This window comes from Ranitomeya variabilis, chromosome 2 (genome assembly GCF_051348905.1).
Source record: "Ranitomeya variabilis isolate aRanVar5 chromosome 2, aRanVar5.hap1, whole genome shotgun sequence".
Taxonomy (NCBI): domain Eukaryota; kingdom Metazoa; phylum Chordata; class Amphibia; order Anura; family Dendrobatidae; genus Ranitomeya; species Ranitomeya variabilis.
The window spans coordinates 378,444,988-378,468,146 of NC_135233.1; the positions used below are offsets into that span (position 1 = coordinate 378,444,988).

The 23,159-nt window shown below is 48.9% G+C and overlaps 1 protein-coding gene and 1 long non-coding RNA gene across 5 annotated transcripts in view; both read right to left on the reverse strand.

The window, feature by feature from the left end:
• LOC143809475 (uncharacterized) overlaps positions 1-915 on the reverse strand; it is a 32,947-nt gene extending 32,032 nt beyond the window's left edge. Inside the window, exon 1 of the long non-coding RNA XR_013222288.1 lies at positions 578-915. This is a non-coding gene — a long non-coding RNA (uncharacterized LOC143809475). The remainder of the gene's footprint in view (positions 1-577) is intronic.
• A 618-nt stretch (positions 916-1,533) lies between these two features.
• LOC143809476 (histone H3-like centromeric protein A) lies at positions 1,534-23,159 on the reverse strand. 4 transcript variants are annotated; one of them, XM_077292546.1, is made up of 5 exons: positions 22,981-23,159; positions 4,782-4,978; positions 4,447-4,625; positions 4,283-4,360; positions 1,534-2,159 (listed from the first exon to the last, which is right to left on the reverse strand). In XM_077292546.1, exons 2-5 carry the CDS (start codon positions 4,957-4,959, stop codon positions 2,025-2,027), a joined length of 570 nt encoding a protein of 189 aa, XP_077148661.1. In that variant the 5' UTR covers positions 4,960-4,978; positions 22,981-23,159; the 3' UTR covers positions 1,534-2,024. The 4 variants fall into 4 exon arrangements, with proteins under 4 accessions (XP_077148661.1, XP_077148663.1, XP_077148660.1 ...); XM_077292548.1 differs by lacking the exon at positions 22,981-23,159 and adding an exon at positions 22,656-22,904 and having other exon boundaries at positions 1,536-2,159; positions 4,238-4,360; XM_077292545.1 differs by lacking the exon at positions 22,981-23,159 and adding an exon at positions 22,656-22,901 and having other exon boundaries at positions 1,539-2,159.

A 23,159-nucleotide genomic window follows, 5' to 3' on the forward strand; every position in this document is an offset into this window, starting at 1 on the left:
AAGACAAAAACAGGTCAGGATACAAGCCAAGTCTAAACCAGGGGGGTCTGCACACTAAAGGGAAACACTGAGTCAAGACGGAAACAGGGGAAAACAGAGACACGTGTTCAGGCAGCTAAAGCAGGACAAATCAGGATATACCAGAGTCAGCTATACACGCCGTAGGTAGAACTATAACCGACACCGCCTGCAGGATGCAACAGAGATAAATAGCAAAACCAGACTGAGAAAAGTTAACCCCTGACATGATCAGACCGGGAAAAGGGAAAACAGGACTCAAAACCCGGCCTGGATCATGACCATTACCTATCCAGGTGTCTGAACTAGTGCACTCCCAGGATGCAGCAAACCCACGTGATAAAGATGGCGGCAACACAGGTGCAAAATACTGAGGATGCCACTCACAGCCTACTAATTCATGGAATGGGTGATTGCTTAGTATATGATTACACAAAAGAGGCTTGTAAAGGGCGCAGGTCACACACTCATCAGATCCCAACAGACGCATGAAATGGGTGTGAGATGTGAGCGGCCCAAGAAGGAAAATGCAAGAAATTCTGCAATGATTTACACCTACCCCAAAATGTGCTGAAAACTAATGTTTCCTGCCTACAGCACGGCCCCATACGACTATAAAGCTGAGAAGGCGTAACGTTCTCACTGCAGGGTTTGCGCCCATTCACACTGCGCAACGTCTCCCGGTGGAGAGGACCCTTTATATGGCAGATTTGGTTTTCCAGCACCCCGGACCTATGCCCCCGACCTCCTGCTGCTTATCTCTGTATCTGATGAATGAGGGACGTCTGTGCTGACCTCGGACGGAGACGGATCCTGAGCCCAGAATACGTCATGGAGAGATGGACAGATGGATAAGAGGAGGGAGCGGCTCTGCGCAGTATACGGTATATATGTCTGTACAGGCACCGATGTGGAGGGAAGACCCAGAGTATTGCACTGACCCCTCCTCTCTGCGGCTCCATGTAGTGACACATCTGCACCGATCTGGAGACTCTGGGGCTATAACACAGAATCTACTGCGGAACTACAACCCCCAGCATGCCCTGATAAGGAGCAGTAGTAGCCTCACCGCAGGTTATGGACTTTTTACATCATGTCTGCAGCCAGATTGATGATTTAGATTGATGATTTAGGGGAGCGGGTTGTGTGACTATTGTACAAAGATCTGCGGAGAGGCCACTGCAGACAGATCAGGACACATAGGGGGAAGGGTCCTGTACACTACTATGGGGTCATGATCTGCTTCTGGGACATATAATTTGCTGTATTCTACAGGGTGGGCCATTTAAATGGATACACCTAAATAAAATAGGAATGGTTGGTGATATCAACTTCCTGTTTGTGGCACATTAGTATATGGGAGGGGGAAAACTTTTCAAGACAGGTGGTGACCATGGCGGCCATTTTGAAGTCAGGCATTTTGAAGTCGGCCATTTTGGATCCAACTTCATTTTTTTTTTAGCTGGAGTCAATGACCACAACTGAGTCCTAAGAGACAGAAGAGCAACGGCGTGATCACAACTGCAATAAATAAAGATGGAAAACACAGAAAAGCTTCTGTTTTATTAGAAAGTCCAGAACAGAACTCTGGAGAAAATGCAACAAAGCATCAACATGAGACGGAAGACAATGGTTGTGAGCGCACCGCCCGGCTCAGTGCAGCCATGTGCACACTGACCCCCGTACACATTAGACAGCTGTCGGCGGAGCGTTGTCCTCTATTACTGTCGTCAGTATGGGACCACCCGTCTAATGTGTATGGGGGCTTTACACCACCACCATTGATATTCCTTAACTCCACACTTGGCTTTAATCACATTTTCTAACATTTACCCCAATAATAAACGGAAACGTCTCAGCGCTGACCTAATGTCAGGAGGGGGCACTAAAGCCGGTCACCGACAACGTCGGGATGTTTATGAAAACTGTAAATAACTTTTTTATTAACGGGAACGTTTCATTGGGAAGTAGAAGAACTTTGGATCTGATGATTGCGATCTGATGAATTATCCCAGTCCATCCCGGGGGCCGCGGATCCTCCGTGCGAACTGTATGTCCTCGACGCAGAGAGTGACCCTCTTAGACTTTAGACTGCAGAGGTAGGAGTCCTTAAAAAGCTCCACGAGGAAAGCCTCAGCTGCCTGTGGATGCAGGAAGACATATGAGAGATAAAGTAAATGTCGCATACGTGACGGCTTAATAACACGATGTCCCCTCTGTAGCCGCGATCTGTAATTTTCCGTTCTCTGAGCTACAAGCTGCCATGATGTATACCATACACAGCACACACAGAAGTCAGGTAGCTGCTGCTCTCCTGTCTGTATGTAGCACATGCCCAGAAGCAGCAGGGAGGACATTATACATCAGTGCTGAGCAGTGAATCCAGCCCTGGGGTGAGATAAAACACTTACTAGATAGCAGGATTGCCTTCTCTCCCTCTACTTCTCCCACTTCCATGGGCTCCAATAGTGTCATGACTCTATTGTCGGATGTCCCAGGACCAGGGACTCCTTCCCTGTCCCTAGCGCTAGGGGCGCCCTAGCTCGCCCTGTTCCCCTGATTACTTCTTATGGTGAAGATGCCGGGGCCACGTACTTTGTCTTAGCTCCTGAATCAGTCCTAAATCTGTAACCTTCCAGTACCCAGGAGAGAAGAGATTAGTAGTTTACCGTAATACCCCAACCAGACTAACAAGATAATACGAACAGATATAAAGGAAAATACTAAACATACAAATATACTCACACAAACAACAGCGGTAAACACCGGGGAGTAGAGGATGGGGTTAAACCAAAGTAAGAGAAGAACGGGAATTATCACACACTCAAAAACTACCAACAATCTTAGATAAATCCACATCTTATCCAATAACAACCATCAACCTGTAGACTGTGAGCCCTCGCGGGCAGGGTCCTCTCTCCTCCTGTACTTGTGTGTGCCTTGTTTTACTCATGTTTATTGTACTTGTCTATATTTGGCCCGTTCACATGTAAAGCGCCATGGAATAAATGGCGCTATAAAAATGAATAATAATAACAACCTCCAGCCATGCAGCATACGCCAACTCTGACAATGAGTGCTAGCCAGGACCCAGATTATATAGGAGATGGGAGTGGCTAACAGTGAACAGCTGAGAGCCTTACTGCAGGAAAGCTTCCAGGAGCCTCAACTGAGCATATTAACCCCTGCACTACCTGAAGAAACCTGTATTGTTTAATACAAAGGTGAAAAGCTTCTAATCAGTGCAGGAGTAGGAGAAATCAGACGCTGGGGTCTTCTGGCCCCTCTCTGTCGTGGTAAATCCGTCCCAAATAGGCAGCTCAGACCTGATCGTTCAGTGAGCCGGCCTTCCCTCTAGTTTTCTCAATGGAGGACCCATACATTAATTATGTCCTTTATAAGAGATTACAAAGCTTCTTCTATTCACTTGTAGAATGATTTATGCAGTTTTTTAAAAACACAGAAACCAGTGACCCCCTTCAAGACCAGGCTATTTTCAATATTTGGGGATCTTCATCAAGCCTCTTCACCCCCCCCCCGTTTACCATGGTACTGATCTTCGCTGTCCATGATTGCACTATGTGGGAGGAAGGCTAAATGGGTGCACAGAACAGCACTCCCGCCCCCCAACGGGCATTACAAGCCATAAAAAAAATCTGTCACTTGGTAAAAAAAAAATACATTGAAAAGCTATCCGTGCTCCTGATTCTGCCGCTCTTCCATTTTTCTCTGCGTTGCTCCATTGTCACCCCTCCCCTCAGACTCCACCAATCACAGCCTAGCAATGTCCAACACTGATAGACTGCTACATCAGCTGCCGGCCTGTGATTGGCGGAGCCTAGGAGGGAGGGAGGGCTGACAGTGCCACCCCAGAGAAGACTCTGGAGAAATGCCCAGTTGGAGAGCAGACAGAGATTTCACATGTTGTGCTACAGAAGAAAATATAAATAGCTCTGCAATGGAGCGAAGCAGCGAAAAAAAAAAAGAAAAGAGCAGCAGAATCAGGGGAGATCAGGGATTTTTAAGAGGTATTCAACTAACTCAAATATTTTAAGCAAGTGACAGGTCGTCTTTACATACAACTATCAACTTCTGACGTGAGGAGCGCGCTCAGGGAATGACCCGACTCCATACACCGCAATGGACACAGGATGTACTAGGATAACTGAGAGGAGTGTGCAGGTCCCCATCAATATGAGTAAAATAGAGGTGTCCGTACTCAGCGCCCCATTATCATGTCCGTGCTGTAGGATAGGACTCTGACCTCCTGTAGCGCCGTTATTGTTGAGCTTTGCCAGGAGTACACCATGCCGCAGGAATACTCCATGCAGACTTGTCTCACCTACAAGAATGGAAAGACACAAGACTTGTCCCACTGATCACTAGAAACAGAAGATCCAGACAAGCAGCCGAGACCAAACCACTCACCAGTGTGGCAAACGGGCGTCTCTGGATGAGCAATCTGGTGGAGTTCTGGTACTTTCTTATTTCCATCAGTGTTTGGTTTTCATGCCGGTATATCTGCTGCTTGTGCTGCCTGCGGCTGGTGACTGGTCTGCCTGGTGAGGACACATCACAGCTTACAATGAATCTTCCTGCAGTGACCACTTGGGGAGACGATGTATATAAATTACACAGGGACTCAGCTATCCTGTACACATCAGCATACAATGTGCGCCCGCTAGTGGCCGCCGTCTGCAGCACAGATGTGTGTATCTGCCTGCACAGAATGAGGATTTAATAAAGCTGCAAATTTGTCTTACTCTGGGGGGTACGATGAGATGAAGGTCCACTCTGTGCAGGAGCAGTTGCAGGCCTCTTACGCTGGGGGACAGGAGGACATGAAGGTCCACTTTGGGGGGATGGATAAGCAGCTGCAGGACACTTTTCTGGCTGCATCACCTTCCTGCGGTGTCGATGGCTCTGCGATCTCCTCAGCATGATGAAGACACAATCAGATCTGCAGACAAGAGTCGATGGAGCAGTGACCGACCCCTATATACAGTATAATGCTGCACCAACCCCTATACACAGTATAATGCTGCCCCAACCCCTATACACAGTATAATGCTGCCCCAACCCTATATACAGTATAATGCCGCCCCAGTCCCTATATATATATATATATACAGTGGGGCAAAAAAGTATTTAGTCAGTCAGCAATAGTGCAAGTTCCACCACTTAAAAAGATGAGAGGCGTCTGTAATTTACATCATAGGTAGACCTCAACTATGGGAGACAAACTGAGAAAAAAAAATCCAGAAAATCACATTGTCTGTTTTTTTATCATTTTATTTGCATATTATGGTGGAAAATAAGTATTTGGTCAGAAACAAACAATCAAGATTTCTGGCTCTCACAGACCTGTAACTTCTTCTTTAAGAGTCTCCTCTTTCCTCCACTCATTACCTGTAGTAATGGCACCTGCTTAAACTTGTTATCAGTATAAAAAGACACCTGTAAAACACCCTCAAACAGTCTGACTCCAAACTCCACTATGGTGAAGACCAAAGAGCTGTCAAAGGACACCAGAAACAAAATTGTAGCCCTGCACCAGGCTGGGAAGACTGAATCTGCAATAGCCAACCAGCTTGGAGTGAAGAAATCAACAGTGGGAGCAATAATTAGAAAATGGAAGACATTCAAGACCACTGATAATCTCCCTCGATCTGGGGCTCCACGCAAAATCCCACCCCGTGGGGTCAGAATGATCACAAGAACGGTGAGCAAAAATCCCAGAACCACGCGGGGGGACCTAGTGAATGAACTGCAGAGAGCTGGGACCAATGTAACAAGGCCTACCATAAGTAACACACTACGCCACCATGGACTCAGATCCTGCAGTGCCAGACGTGTCCCACTGCTTAAGCCAGTACATGTCCGGGCCCGTCTGAAGTTTGCTAGAGAGCATTTGGATGATCCAGAGGAGTTTTGGGAGAATGTCCTATGGTCTGATGAAACCAAACTGGAACTGTTTGGTAGAAACACAACTTGTCGTGTTTGGAGGAAAAAGAATACTGAGTTGCATCCATCAAACACCATACCTACTGTAAAGCATGGTGGTGGAAACATCATGCTTTGGGGCTGTTTCTCTGCAAAGGGGCCAGGACGACTGATCCGGGTACATGAAAGAATGAATGGGGCCATGTATCGTGAGATTTTGAGTGCAAACCTCCTTCCATCAGCAAGGGCATTGAAGATGAAACGTGGCTGGGTCTTTCAACATGACAATGATCCAAAGCACACCGCCAGGGCAACGAAGGAGTGGCTTCGTAAGAAGCATTTCAAGGTCCTGGAGTGGCCTAGCCAGTCTCCAGATCTCAACCCTATAGAAAACCTTTGGAGGGAGTTGAAAGTCCGTGTTGCCAAGCGAAAAGCCAAAAACATCACTGCTCTAGAGGAGATCTGCATGGAGGAATGGGCCAACATACCAACAACAGTGTGTGGCAACCTTGTGAAGACTTACAGAAAACATTTGACCTCTGTCATTGCCAATAAAGGATATATTACAAAGTATTGAGATTAAATTTTGTTTCTGACCAAATACTTATTTTCCACCATAATATGCAAATAAAATGATAAAAAAACAGACAATGTGATTTTCTGGATTATTTTTTCTCAGTTTGTCTCCCATAGTTGAGGTCTACCTATGATGTAAATTACAGACGCCTCTCATCTTTTTAAGTGGTGGAACTTGCACTATTGCTGACTGACTAAATACTTTTTTGCCCCACTGTATATATACATATATATATATATATATATATATATATATACACACACACACAGCATAATGCTGCCTCAACCCCTATATACACTATAATGCTGCCCCAACCCCTATACACAGTATAATGCTGCCCCAGCCCCTATATACAGTATAATGCTGCCACCATATTCCTCTATATACAGTATAATGCTGCCCCAGCCCCTATATGCAGTATAATGCTTCCCCAGCCCCTATATACAGTATAATGCTGCCCCAACCTCTATATACACTATAATGCTGCCCCAACCCCTATACACAGTATAATGCTGCCCCAGCCCCTATATACAGTATAATGCTGCCACCATATTCCTCTATATACAGTATAATGCTGCCCCAGCCCCTATATGCAGTATAATGCTTCCCCAGCCCCTATATACAGTATAATGCTGCCTCAACCTCTATATACACTATAATGCTGCCCCAACCCCTACACACAGTATAATGCTGCCCTAACCCCTATATATACTATAATGCTGCCCCAACCCCTATACACAGTATAATGCTGCCCCAACCCCTATATACAGTATAATGCTGCCCCAACCCCTATATACAGTATAATGCTGCCCCAATCCCTATATACAGTATAATGCTGCCCCAATCCCTATATACAGTATAATGCTGCCCCTATATAGAGTATAATGCTGACCCAGCCCCTATACACAGTATAATGCTGACCCATACACAGTATAATGCTGCCCCAACCTCTATATACAGTATAATGCTGCCCCAGCCCCTATACACAGTATAATGCTTCCCCCATATTCTGCTATATACAGTATAATGCTGCCCCCATATTCCGCTATATACAGTATAATGCTGCCCCATATTCCGCTATATTCAGTATATGCTGCCCCTATATATAGTATAATCCTGCCACAGCCCCTAGATACAGTATAATGCTGCCCAGCCCCTATATACAGTATAATGCTGCCCCAGCCCCTATATACATTATAATGCTGCCCCAGCCCCTATATACAGTATAATACTGCCCCAGCCCCTATATACAGTATAATGCTGCTCCAGCCTCTATATACAGTATAATGCTGCCCCATATTCCCCTATATACAGTATAATACTGCCCCAGCCCCTATATACAGTATAATGCTGCCCCAGCCTATATACAGTATAATGCTGCCCCAGCCCCTAGATACATTATAATGCTGCCCCCATATTCCCCTATATACAGTATAATGCTTCCCCAGCCCATAGATACAGTATAATGCTGCCGCCTGTCACGATGGTATGAAATATCATAAGTTTAGTTCTCTTGCTAGCATGCTGTGGGCTAAGCCCCCCTCATTGGAGTGATTCAGCAACAGCTCGTAGCTGCAAATTCCTGACTTTCAGCTCACAAGCCCTCATCCCCCTTGCCAAGGTATTTACGACCGGCATTTCCTGTAGTGGAAAGTGACCAGCGTTAACTGGATTAGAAACTTCCAGAATCATGAAAGTCCTTTGTTCTGGTTTTGTAAGATATTAGGCCAACCATTTAAGATAGGACCACGAAAAAATATATTTTTAATCTCCATTGGAGCATCTATCCAGCACTCTAAACATGAGCTTCTAACTCCATCAGGTAAAGAAGTAGGGATTTCTCTGTAAATATACATCCCAAATAGGACATATTTGATCTCACTAGAATGCTAGCGATAATACGAGATGAATGCTGGGTGTGGTATGATTATGACATGTTCGGTAGCGAAGTTACGGGCATCAGATATATTTAATGCACAGTTAGTAAAACTGAAGAGGTAGGAGGGTTTGGAAAAGCCAGCCCTTTTTGGTGATGTCACCAAGCTGAGCTATAACTGTTTTGGCCAGACTCCAGCGGTGAGTCTGTTGCTGGAAGAACATGGGAGTCTGATCTGAAGAGCTGTACCTCATGCATTGGGATTTTTGGGAGCTCCGCCCACCAGCATGGTTTTTGCCTGAACTGATATGAACTAAGAACATGTGAGTGTTATCTTCTCTCCTTTAATCCTCTTTGTTATAATTACCTTGTACATATTTGCAATTGTCTCATTTGTAACATCTTTGTAAAATATTTTGATATAAACACTGCATAAACTTTATGAGTATAATATTTCATACTAGTTCATTCTCCATGCTCTAAACGTACCCTGTCTCCTGAAGGGAATTACGCTACTGTGTTGGGTTAGCTTCGGACCCGTTTAATCGGAGCTGGTATCAGCGATAGTGTGCAGACTTTTGGGTGATGGGTAGCGACTGCGGCGTTTATAATTATTGTTCCTGCCTGAGTGGGAGTAGTTTATCGCGTCGCTGCAGCGTGCCCAATAGCTAGTACATAGCAGGCAGCCTTTCTGGCGACCAGTTACCCTAGGTGCAGTACCTAATTTGACCTGAGAGTAACGGTGGCGCCAGAGAGCTGCAAGGGTTAAGTGGAACTGTAAGCGGGATACATAAGTCCCTGCAGTTCATGGTATATTGAAGAGCAGTGGGATACCTAGAATAAGCCCCTGCTGTAAACTAAGAGGTCAATAGCCTTGTGCGTGTCTTTTTATCACATTGTGGAGTGGAGGGATAACGAAGATAAGCCCCCCTGCACATGTGATAGCCGTCTGTTGGCCTAAAGTCACCCCGATCCGTGACGTAGGGGTGACGGTCACGGTGTGGATCCCTGACATATTGGTGGAAGCGGTCAGGGGTTCGTGACAAATTGGTGGCAAGGCAGTGGGATATTAGTGCATTAGTGATTTGGTTTGAGCAATCATTCCTCTCACTAAAAACTTGCAGTCCTCTTGCGAGGACTCTGCGCAAATAAGTTTGGAGAACGAACTCAGTGTTTATTAGACTTGAGACAATTGTGTACTGGTAATTATCCCCTCCCTTTCTCTTCGTTTTTCTATCCTATCTTTTATTTGGCAACCATGGTTGGGCTGGGAAAAACCTTTTATGAGCAGCAGACCAGAGACACCCTTGTTGCCTTATGCAAGTCACAGCACATTGACTATGCAGGCAAAAACAAAAGCCAACTGGTCGCAGTTCTGATGCAATGGGAAGCCGCTCTAGACCACTCACAGAGCCCAGAGGCCGCAGAAGCCAGCACCAGCGAACATGGTGCTGCAGCAGAGGTCCAACCACTGAATGCTGGCCCTGTTAGCAATCCGGGCGAATTGGACCCCCACCTGCAGGCGGCCTTGAAAGAATTCCACACTGACGACCATGAGGGACGTCGGCAGCTGATTCAGCAATACCGGCAGGAGGCCGAGGCCCGAGCCGAGCGAGAGGCCCAGCGAGCCGAGCGAGAGGCCCAAGCGGAGCGGGAGTACCAGCTGCAGTTAGCCCGACTGCAAATGCAGGGGTCGTCCCAGTCCGGCCGTGAGCCCAGCAGCGCTCAGACACCGAAGCCCCAGCCCGATCACTTCCCCGTTATGGAAAAGGATGGGGACTCGGACACTTTTCTGCGGGCCGTTGAGAAAGCCTGCAGACAGTACCGACTGCCTACAGATGAATGGGCACGATACCTGACACCAGGACTGAGAGGCAAAGCTATGGAGGCGTTTGCTGCACTCCCTCAAGAACAAGATGGTGACTATGAGGCCATCAAGCAACCCGTCATAGCCAAGTACCAGCTTACACCCGAGGTGTACCGTAAAAAGTTCCGGACCCTCCAACGTGGCCCACACGACAGTTACAGTGATGTGGTGCATGGACTGGGGACCCACTTTGACCAGTGGACCCAAGAACTGTCAGTGACCACCTTTGCACAGCTGCGAGACCTGATGATCAAAGACCAGTTCTTCCATCTTTGCGCAGCTGAGGTGCGACAGTTCGTGATGGACAGAGAACCAAAGACGTGACGAAAGCATCGCAGATTGACGATGCCTATGAGGCCAACCGTAGATCGGAAGTGCGGAAGCCAGTCACCACCAGCTGGAGAGGGGGTAAGCCTGCAACCAACGCCAGTACCCCTGCCAGCCAACACACCAGAGGTCCTGTCCCCGTGGCCAACAGCACCGGACCTACCACCGAACTTCGCCAGTGTTACCACTGCAGGCAGCCTGGTCATATCAGTACCTTCTGTCCAAACAAGCAGAAGAACCTCCCAGCCAAGGCCCCAGGGCCTAATGCAGCAGTTCTTTTGGTGGGTGATGTGGTTGGGAGGGTGTGTGACAATGTACAGCACGTCACTGTGGGAGGTCATGTTGCTACAGGCCTCAAGGACACCGGGGCTGAACGAACCCTCATCCGACCCGAAATGGCGGCCCCTGAAGAAATCATTCCGGGGAAAACCCTAACTGTCACTGGGATTGGGGGCATCAGCTGTCCCTTGCCAATGGCCCGGGTTTATATTGATTGGGGTGCCGGGAGCACCCCAGGAAGTGGAAGTGGGGCTGTCTGATAATTTGCCCACTGATGTTTTGTTGGGGACTGATTTGGGGAGGTTGGTGGCACACTTCGTCATTGACACCCCTCCCCAATCTACTAATGAGGGTAAAGTTAACCCCGGCGATGATGATGATGGGAAATCGCATGTGTTACCTGACCATGCTTTATCTTGTAATGATGCATCTGTTAACCATTTTTTCCCTAGGATTGATGGTGAAAATGTTGTACCTGTGCCAGCTGAACCTGATAATGATTTTTCTGTGAAAGTTGATGTGTCCATAGGTACTGGAGTGCTCAGCCACGTCGCTCTGCGGAGTGAGACGGCTGAGGAACCCCTGGCAGGGGCAAGTGTTGGTGCTACAGGAAATGGGGAGCAGCATGGGAACCGTGAGAAAGGTGATGCCATGCAATTGACCAGTGCCACCGAGGAAGGTAACTGGCCCATAAGTAGCAATGCTTCTGCGGTGATGGGGGTGGATGGGGAGGTAGAGCCCATAGCAGCGTTGGCTGATGGGTCTGTAGAAATCCCCGGGGAGACAGCCTACGTAGCTGCTGTCACCCGCAGTCAGAGTGCCCGGAACGCAGATAACTGTCTGACTTCCGGACCCTCCTCAGTCATCACTGTGACTGGACCAGAGGTGGACCCAGAGCAGGTCCAAGAGGGTTCCCGTGGGGAAGGGACCCTGACGTCGCTTCTGGCTTCCCCTAGCCAGGAGTTTCAGGCCGCTCTGCACACAGATGCGAGCCTAGAGAGTTTGAGACAACTCGCCGGGAAACCATTCTCCGAGACTGATAAGGAGGTGTTCTGGGAAGGAGGAAGGCTGTACCGGGAGACAGTACCTGGAGAATCACAAAAGGAGTGGTTGAGGGAAAGACAGCTGGTCATCCCGCAGCAGTTCCGGGGTGAGTTGTTGCGGATTGCCCATGAGATCCCGCTAGCTGGACACTTGGGGATCAGCAAAACTAAGGCCCGGCTGTCTCAACACTTCTATTGGCCTAAGATGGGGACAGATGTGTCAAACTACTGCCGCTCCTGTGTCACCTGTCAAAGAGTGGGGAAGGCGGGGCCTGCTCTTAAGGCTCCCCTGATCCCTTTGCCAGTGATAGAGGAGCCTTTCCAGAGGATCGCGGTGGACATTGTGGGCCCGCTGGCCGTCCCCAGCAGCTCTGGAAAGCGATATATTCTTACTGTGGTAGATTACGCTACCCGGTACCCAGAGGCAGTAGCTCTGTCTTCAACTAGGGCAGATAAGGTGGCGGATGCCCTGTTGGCCATCTTTTCACGTGTAGGAGTTCCCAGGGAAATGCTTACTGATCAAGGGACCCAATTTATGTCTCGCCTAATGGAGGCTCTCTGTAAGAGAATGCAGGTGAAGCACCTGGTATCGAGTGCGTATCACCCACAGACCAATGGCTTGTGTGAACGCTTCAATGGTACCCTCAAACAGATGCTACGCATGCTGGTTGAGACACAAGGGCGCGACTGGGAGCGGTACCTCCCACACCTGCTATTCGCTTACCGAGAGGTTCCGCAGGCCTCGACGGGGTTCTCCCCCTTCGAGCTCCTGTACGGCAGGCGAGTCCGGGGACCCCTTGGGTTGGTAAGAGAATCCTGGGAAGAGGAGCCGAACCCTTCTGAAGTGTCCCTAGTGGAGTATGTCATGCGCTTCCGTGACAAGATGCAGACCTTGATGCAGTTGGTGCATGACAACATGATGCAGGCTCAGGCTGATCAGAAGCACTGGTACGACCAGAACGCCCGGGAGCGGACCTACCACATGGGTCAAAAGGTGTGGGTGCTGGTCCCCGTACCAACGGATAAGCTTCAGGCAGCCTGGGAGGGCCCGTACGTCGTCCACCAACAGCTCAACCCGGTAACCTACGTGGTCACGCTTGACCACGCTCAGGGTAGGCGAAAGGCCTTTCACGTCAACATGATGAAGGCTCCTCACGAACGTGAACCTTTCGTCCTACCGGTCTGCAGCGCACCCGAAGACGGGGAGGAAGACACCCTCCTGGACATGCTGGCCCAAGCCAAGGCCAATGGGTCCATTGAGGACGTGGAGGTAAGCGCCTCGCTAGATGAACCACAGCGGTTGCAGTTGCAAACCACCCTGGAACCCTTCCGGGTTGTGTTCTCCAACCGGCCTGGAAGGACTGAGTTAGCCATCCACGAGGTGGACACCGGGAATCACGCCCCACTACGGCGAACACCCTATCGAATCTCTGACCAGGTGCAGCAGATTATGCGCCAGGAGATCGATGAGATGTTACGGCTGGGGGTGATTCGACGGTCAAAGAGCGCGTGGGCCTCACCTGTAGTTCTCATGCCAAAGAAGGACCGGACCACCCGGTTCTGCGTGGACTACAGGGGGCTCAACGCCATTACAGCCTCTGACGCGCACCCAATGCCGCGCATCGAGGAGCTGCTTGAGAAGTTAGCTGGCGCAAAATACCTGACAATAATGGATCTGAGGATACTGGCAGATTCCCCTGAGCCCCGAGGCGCAGGAGAAGTCCGCCTTTATCACACCCTTTGGACTGTACGAGTCCACGGTCATGCCCTTCGGCATGCAGAATGCCCCTGCCACTTTCCAGCGGATGGTCAACCTCCTGCTTCAGGGACTGGAGAAGTACGCCGTGGCGTACTTGGATGACATTGCCATCTTCAGTCCCTCCTGGGAGGAACACCTGCAGCATCTCGAGGAGGTGCTCAGGCGAATTCACCAAGCAGGACTGACTATCAAGCCCGGAAAGTGCCAGATGGGCATGAGGGAGGTCCACTACCTGGGGCACCGGGTAGGCGGAGGCACCCTAAAGCCAGAGCCTGAGAAAGTGGGCGCGATCGTGAACTGGCCCACTCCTGGGACCAAGAAACAGGTGATGTCCTTCCTGGGCACTGCAAGGTACTATAGGCGCTTTGTGCAGCACTATAGTAGCCTGGCAAAACCTTTGACGGACCTCACCAGGAAGAAGCTACCCCACATCGTCAACTGGACAGATGGCTGTGAGGGGGCCTTCCACGCGTTGAAAACCGCACTGTGCAACGCCCTTGTGTTGAAAGCAGTCGACAGCAGTCGACCGTTCTTGGTACAGACTGATGCCAGCGAGTTTGGCCTCAGTGCTGTGCTCAGCCAGGTTGACTCGGAGGACCAAGAGCACCCCGTGTTGTACCTGAGCCGGAAACTTTTGCCGAGGGAAGTGGCCTACTCCACCATTGAGAAGGAGTGCCTGGCCATAGTCTGGGCCCTGCAGCGCTTGCAGCCCTACTTGTACGGTCGCACCTTCACTGTGGTGACCGACCACGACCCTCTGCGCTGGCTAAACGCCATGTGTGGAACCAACGGCAGGTTGCTACGCTGGAGCCTTGCCCTTCAGCAATTTGACTTCACCATTGAACACAAAGCGGGCAGGGAGCATGGGAATGCAGATGGACTGTCCCGCCAGGGTGAAGCTACTGAGGTGCGCATGGAGGCATACCGTGGGGTTCTACCTCCCTAGCGCACTCCAAAAGGGGGAGGTGTCACGATGGTATGAAATATCATAAGTTTAGTTCTCTTGCTAGCATGCTGTGGGCTAAGCCCCCCTCCTTGGAGTGATTCAGCAACAGCCTGACTTTCAGCTCACAAGCCCTCATCCCCCTTGCCAAGGTATTTACGACCGGCATTTCCTGTAGTGGAAAGTGACCAGCGTTAACTGGATTAGAAACTTCCAGAATCATGAAAGTCCTTTGTTCTGGTTTTGTAAGATATTAGGCCAACCATTTAAGATAGGACCACGAAAAAATATATTTTTAATCTCCATTGGAGCATCTATCCAGCACTCTAAACATGAGCTTCTAACTCAATCAGGTAAAGAAGTAGGGATTTCTCTGTAAATATACATCCCAAATAGGACATATTTGATCTCACTAGAATGCTAGCGATAATACGAGATGAATGCTGGGTGTGGTATGATTATGACATGTTTGGTAGCGAAGTTACGGGCATCAGATATATTTAATGCACAGTTAGTAAAACTGAAGAGGTAGGAGGGTTTGGAAAAGCCAGCCCTTTTTGGTGATGTTACCAAGCTGAGCTATAACTGTTTTGGCCAGACTCCAGCGGTGAGTCTGTTGCTGGAAGAACATGGGAGTCTGATCTGAAGAGCTGTACCTCATGCATTGGGATTTTTGGGAGCTCCGCCCACCAGCATGGTTTTTGCCTGGACTGATATGAACTAAGAACATGTGAGTGTTATCTTCTCTCCTTTAATCCTCTTTGTTATAATTACCTTGTACATATTTGCAATTGTCTCATTTGTAACATCTTTGTAAAATATTTTGATATAAACACTGCATAAACTTTATGAGTATAATATTTAATACCAGTTCATTCTCCATGCTCTAAACGTACCCTGTCTCCTGAAGGGAATTACGCTACTGTGTTGGGTTAGCTTCGGACCCGTTTAATCGGAGCTGGTGGCAGCGATAGTGTGCAGACTTTTGGGTGATGTGTAGCGACTGCGGCGTTTATAATTATTGTTCCTGCCTGAGCGGGAGTAGTTTATCGCATCGCTGCAGCGTGCCCAATAGCCAGTACATAGCAGGCAGCCTTTCTGGCGACCAGTTACCCTAGGTGCAGTACCTAATTTGACCTGAGAGTAAGGGTGGCGCCAGAGAGCTGCAAGGGTTAAGTGGAACTGTAAGCGGGATACATAAGTCCCTGCAGTTCATGGTATATTGAAGAGCAGTGGGATACCTAGAATAAGCCCCTGCTGTAAACTAAGGCCATGTTCACACTTTGCGACGTCCCTCTGTGGGTTCTCCCGCAGCGGAATTGATAAATCTGCAGGGCAAAACCGCTGAGGTTATCCCTGCAGATTTATCGCGGTTTGTTCCGCGGTTTCCGCTGCGGGTTTCCGCCTATACTATTGATGCTGCATATGCAGCATCAATAGTAATATTAAAAATAATAAAATTTGGTTATACTCACCCTCTGATGTCCGGATCTCCTGGGCGCTGCACCCGGCGCTCCGGTTCCAAAGATGCTGTGCCGAGAAGGACCCTTCGTGACGTCACGGTCATGTGACCGCGACGTCACCGCAGGTCTTGTTCGCACAGCAACTCTGACCGGACGGCCGCGTGCAGCGCTGAGAGGTGAGTATAACATGATTTTTTATTTTTATTCTTTTTTTTACCCCAAATATGGTTCCCAGGGCCTGGAGGAGAGTCTCCTCTCCTCCACCCCGGGTACCACCTGCACATTAGCCGCTTACTTCCCGCAACGTGGGCACAGCCCCATGCGGGAAGTAAGCGGTTCAATGCATTTCTATGTGTGCAGAATCGCTGCGATTCTGCACAAAGAAGTGACATGCTGCGGGTTTTAAACCGCTGCGTTTCTGCGCGTTTTTTTCCGCAGCATGTGCACAGCGGTTTGCGGTTTCCATAGGGTTTACATGTAAATGGAAACGCTATGGAAACTGCTGCGGACCCGCAGCATCAAAATCGCCGCGGATCCGTGGTAAAAACCGCTATGTGTGAACATGGCCTAAGAGGTCAATAGCCTTGTGTGTGTCTTTTTATCACATTGTGGAGTGGAGGCATAATGAAGATAAGCCCCCCTGCACATGTGATAGCGGTCTGTTAGCCTAAAGTCACCCCGATCCGTGACGTAGGGGTGACGGTCACGGTGTGGATCCCTGACATATTGGTGGAAGCGGTCAGGGGTTCGTGACATCGCCATATTCCGCTGTATACAGTATAATGCTGCCCCCATATTCCTCTATATACAGTATAATGCTGCCCAGCCCCTATATACAGTATAATGCTGCCCCAGCCCCTATATACAGTATAATGCCGCCCCAGCCCCTATATACAGTATAATGCCGCCCCAGCCCCTATATACAGTATAATGCCGCCCCAGCCCCTATATACAGTATAATGCTACCTGTTATGACCCCAGTGGACAGGGTCTCAGAGGAACGTGTAAGTCTGCAAGATACAAAAATCCAGCTCATAGGGCTGTGGTAACTGGGTTGACCAAATAGCTACTCCTAACGCCAACACTAGAAGTAGCCGGGGATCATGCCTACGGTGATCGCTAGATGACTCGCGCCAGCCGGAGAATCTAACTACCCCTAGGAGAAGAAAACAAAGACCTCTCTTGCCTCCAGAGAAAGGGACCCCAAAGCAAGATACAAGCCCCCCACAAATAATAACGGTGAGGTAAGAGGAAATGACAAACACAGAAATGAACCAGGTTCAGCAAAGAGAGGCCAGCTTACTAATAGCAGAATATAGCAAGATAACTTATCTGGTCAACAAAAACCCTATAAAAATCCACGCTGGAGATTCAAGAACCCCCGAACCGTCTAACGGTCCGGGGGGAGAACACCAGCCCCCTAGAGCTTCCAGCAAAGGTCAGGATACAGATAGGAACAAGCTGGACAAAAATACCAAACAAAACAAAAGCAAAAAGCAAGGAAGCAGACTTAGCTTGAAAAACAGGAACCAGGATCAGAGGACAAGAGCACAACAGATTAGCTCTGATTTCAACGATGCCAGGCATTGAACTGAAGGTCCAGGGAGCTTATATAGCAACGCCCCTGAACTAACGGCCCAGGTGAGGATATAGGAAAAGACAGACGCTCCAGAGTCAAATCACTAATGACCACTAGAGGGAGCAAAAAGCAAAATCACAACAGCTACCCCCATATTCCTCTATATACAGTATAATGCTGCCCCCATATTCCTCTATATACACAGTATAATGCTGTCCCAGGCCCTATATACAGTATAATGCTGTCCCAGCCCCTATATACAGTATAATGCTGCCCCAGCCCCTGTATACAGTATAATGCTGCCCCCATATTCCCCTATATACAGTATAATGCTGCCCCAGCCCCTGTAAACAGTATAATGCTGCCCCATATTCCTCTATATACAGTATAATGCTGCCCCAGCCAATATATACAGTATAATGCTGCCTCCATATTCCTCTATATACAGCATAATGCTGCCCCTATATTCAGTATAATGCTGTCCCAGCCCCTATATACAGTATAATGCTACCCCAGCCCCTATATACAGTATAATGCTGCCCCCATATTCCTCTATATACAGTATGCTTCCCCCATATTCCTCTATATACAGTATAATGCCGCCCCAGCCCCTATATACAGTATAATGCTGCCCCCATATTCCCCTATATACAGTATAATGCTGCCCCCATATTCCTCTATGTACAGCATAATGCCGCCCCAACCATTATATACAGTATAATGCTGCCCCAGACCCTATATACAGCATAATGCTGCCCCTATATTCAGTATAATGCTGTCCCAGCCCCTATATACAGTATAATGCTACCCCAGCCCCTATATACAGTATAATGCTGCCCCCATATTCCTCTATATACAGTATAATGCTTCCCCCATATTCCTCTATATACAGTATAATGCTGCCCCAGCCCCTATATACAGTATAATGCTGCCCCCATATTCCCCTATATACAGTATAATGCTGCCCCCATATTCCTCTATATACAGCATAATGCCACCCCAGTCCCTCTATACAGTATAATGCCGCCCAGCCCCTATATACAGTATAATGCTCCCCAGCCCCTATATACAGTACAGCACCGTCACCTCGGCACTCTCCCGCCTCACGTCCGGCTCCGGCCTCTATATACAGTATAATGCTGCCCAAGCCCCTGTATACAGTATAATGCCGCCCCAGCCCTATATACAGTATAATGCCGCCCCAGCCCCTGTATACAGTATAATGCTCCCCAGCCCCTGTATACAGTATAATGCTGCCCCAGCCCTATATACAGTATAATGCTCCCCAGCCCCTGTATACAGTATAATGCTCCCCAGCCCCTATATATAGTATAATGCTGCCCCAGTCCTATATACAGTACAATGCCGCCCCAGCCCCTGTATACAGTATAATGCCGCCCCAGCCCCTGTATACAGTATAATGCTCCCCAGCCCCTGTATACAGTATAATGCAGCCTCTATATACAGTATAATGCTCCCCAGCCCCTATATACAGTATAATGCGGCCTCTATATACAGTATAATGCTGCCCCAGCCCCTATAAACAGTATAATGCCGCCCCAGCCCCTATATACAGTATAATGCTGCCCCAGCCCCTATATACAGTATAATGCTGCCCCAGCCCCTTTATACAGTATAATGCTGCCCCAGCCCCTGTATACTTTATAATGCTGCCCTAGCCCCTGTATACAGTATAATGCTGCCCCAGCCCCTATATACAGTATAATGCTGCCCCAGCCCCTATACAGAGTATAATGCCGCCCCATCTCCTATATACAGTATGCCGCCCCATCCCCTATATACAGTATAATGCTGCCCCAACCCCTATATACAGTATAATGCTGCCCCAACCCCTATATACAGTATAATGCTGCCCCAACCCCTATATACAGTATAATGCTGCCTCAATCCCTATATAGTTTAATGCTGCCCCAGCCCCTATATACAGTATAATCCTGCCCCTAGATACAGTATAATGCTGCCCCAGCCCCTATATACAGTATAATGCTGCCCCAGCCCCTATATACAGTATGCTACCCCAACCCCTATACACAGTATAATGCTGCCCCAACCCGTATATACAGTATAATGCTGCCCCAGCCCCTACACACAGTATAATGCTGCCCCCATATTCCGCTATATACAGTATAATGCTGCCCCCATATTCCGCTATATACAGTATAATGCTGCCCCATATTCCGCTATATTCAGTATATGCTGCCCCTATATATAGTATAATCCTGCCCCAGCCCCTATATACAGTATAATACTGCCCCAGCCCCTATATACAGTATAATACTGCTCCAGCCCCTACATACAGTATAATACTGCCCCAGCCTCTATATACAGTATAATGCTGCCCCATATTCCCCTATATACAGTATAATACTGCCCCAGCCCCTATATACAGTATAATGCTGCCCTAGCCCCTAGATACAGTATAATGCTGCCCCCATATTCTCCTATATACAGTATAATGCTCCCCCAGCTCCTAGATACAGTATAATGCTGCCCCCATATTCCCCTATATACAGTATAATACTTCCCCAGCCCCTAGATACAGTATAATGCTGCCGCCATATTCCTCTGTATACAGTATAATGCTGCCCCAGATCCTATATACAGTATAATGCCGCCCCAGCCCCTATATACAGTATAATGCTTCCCCCATATTCCTCTATATACAGTATAATGCTGCCCCCATATTCCTCTATATACAGTATAATGCTGCCCCAGCCCCTATATACAGTATAATGCTGCCCCAGCCCCTGTATATAGTATAATGCTGCCCCATATTCCTCTATATACAGTATAATGCTGCCCCAGCCCCTATATACAGTATAATGCTGCCCCCATATTCCCCTATATACAGTATAATGCTGCCCCAGCCCCTGTATACAGTATAATGCTGCCCCTATACACAGTATAATGCTTCCCCAGCCCCTATATACAGCATAATGCTGCCCCCATATTCAGAATAATGCTGTTCCAGCCCCTATATACAGTATAATGCTTCCCCATATTCCTCTATATACAGTATAATGCTGCCCCCATATTCCCCTATATACAGTATAATGCTGCCCCCATATTCCCCTATCTACAGTATAATGCTGCCCCCATATTCCCCTATCTACAGTATAATGCTGCCCCCATATTCCTCTATATACAGCATAATGCCGCCCCAGCCCTATATACAGTATAATGCTGCCCCAACCCCTATATACAGTATAATGCCGCCCCAGTCCTTCTATACATACAGTATAATGCCGCCCAGCCCCTATATACAGTATAATGCTCCCCAGCCCCTATATACAGTATAATGCGGCCTCTATATACAGTACAATGCTCCCCAGCTCCTATATATAGTACAGCGCCGTCACCTCGGCACTCTCCCGCCTCACGTCCGGCTCCGGCCCCTATATACAGTATAATGCTGCCCCAGCCCCTGTATACAGTATAATGCTCCCCAGCCCCTATATACAGTATAATGCTGCCCCAGCCCCTCTATACAGTATAATGCCGCCCAGCCCCTATATACAGTATAATGCGGCCTCTATATACAGTATAATGCTCCCCAGCCCCTATATACAGTACAGCGCCATCACCTCGGCACTCTCCCGCCTCACGTCCGGCCCCTATATACAGTATAATGCTGCCCCAGCCCCTGTATACAGTATAATGCTCCCCAGCCCCTATATACAGTATAATGCCGCCCCAGCCCCTGTATACAGTATAATGCCGCCCCAGCCCCTGTATACAGTATAATGCTCCCCAGCCCCTATATACAGTATAATGCCTCTATATACAGTATAATGCTCCCCAGCCCCTATATACAGTATAATGCGGCCTCTATATACAGTATAATGCTGCCCAGCCCCTATACAAAGTATAATGCCGCCCCAGCCCCTATATACAGTATAATGCTGCCCCAGCCCCTATACACAGTATGCCGCCCCATCCCCTATACATAGTATAATGCCACCCCAGCCCCTATATACAGTATAATGCTACTCCAGCCCATGTATACAGTATAATGCCGCCCCAGCCCCTATATACAGTATAATGCTGCCCCAGCCCCTATATACAGTATAATGCTGCCCCAGACCCTGTATACAGTATAATGCTGCCCCAGCCCCTATACACAGTATAATGCCGCCCCAGCCACTATATACAGTATGCTGCCAAAGCCCCTATATACAGTATAATGGTACCCCAGCCCCTATATACAGTATAATGCTGCCCCAGCCCCTATATACAGTATAATGCCGCCCCAGCCTTTATATACAGCATAATGCTGCCCCAGCTCCTATATACAGTATAATGCTGCCCCGGGCCCTATATACAGTATAATGCTGCCCCTGTATACAGTATAATGCTGCCCCAGCCGCTGTATACAGTATAATGCTGCCCCAGCCCCTATATACAGTATAATGCTGCCCCTGTATACAGTATAATGCTGCCCCAGCCGCTGTATACAGTATAATGCTGCCCCAGCCCCTGTATACAGTATAATGCCGCCACAGCCCCATATACAGTATAATGCCGCCCCAGCCCCTGTATACAGTATAATGCTGCCCCAGCTCCTATATACAGTATACTGCCGCCCCAGCCCCTATATACAGTATAATGCTCCCCAGCCCCTATATACAGCATGATGCCGCCCCAGCCCCTGTATACAGTATAATGCCGCCCCAGCCCCTGTATACAGTATAATGCCGCCCCAGCCCCTGTATACAGTATAATGCCGCCCCAGCCCCTGTATACAGTATAATGCCGCCCCGGCCCCTATATACAGCATGATGCCGCCCCAGCCCCTGTATACAGTATAATGCCGCCCCAGCCCCTGTATACAGTATAATGCCGCCCCAGCCCCTGTATACAGTATAATGCCGCCCCAGCCCCTATATACAGCATGATGCTGCCCAGCCCCTGTATACAGTATAATGCTGCCCCACCCCTGTATACAGTACACCGCCGTCACCTCCGCACTCTCCCGCCTCACGTCAGGCTCCGGTACTTCTCGCTCCTCTCCGGCGGGAGCTGACAGTCAGTGACGTCATTCCGTACCGTGCCGCGTACAACGTGCTGCGCGTGTTGCTTTCTCTCCTCAGTGCGTGGCGGCCGGAGACGTATATGTGTATCGGGGGCCACAGATGGGGAGAGGCTCCTGTAGTGACGGGATGTGGTCGCCATGTTTGTGGCGCAGCTGCTGATAGAGGCCAGGTCCGGGAGGAGGCGCACAGCCGACAGGAGCTGCTATATGGGGCCCTCAGTGTCAGGGTCCTCGGGGCCCCCCAGCTCCTCACCTTCACGTCTTCTGTAGGGGCCCGGACCTGGATCCTGCTTCTTCCCGGGTTCTGATAATCAGGACGATGGTTCTTGTAGCCGGCGATTAGAGAACGGATGGCGCCCCGTCCCCTGGAAACAGCGGCCCCCGGACATTGGTAATGGACGCTGTCAGACCCTTCTCGTAGATATAAGTGCG

Excerpts from the sequence above, each read along its gene's own strand:
- LOC143809476 (XM_077292546.1), bottom strand. The coding sequence starts at position 4,959 with ATGCTGAGGAGATCGCAGAGCCATCGACACCGCAGGAAGGTGATGCAG. Across the intron at positions 4,361-4,446 it reads GACGCCCGTTTGCCACACTG|GTGAGACAAGTCTGCATGGA; the intron begins GTGAGTGGTTTG and ends CCATTCTTGTAG. Across the intron at positions 2,160-4,282 it reads CAATAACGGCGCTACAGGAG|GCAGCTGAGGCTTTCCTCGT; the intron begins GTCAGAGTCCTA and ends CTGCATCCACAG.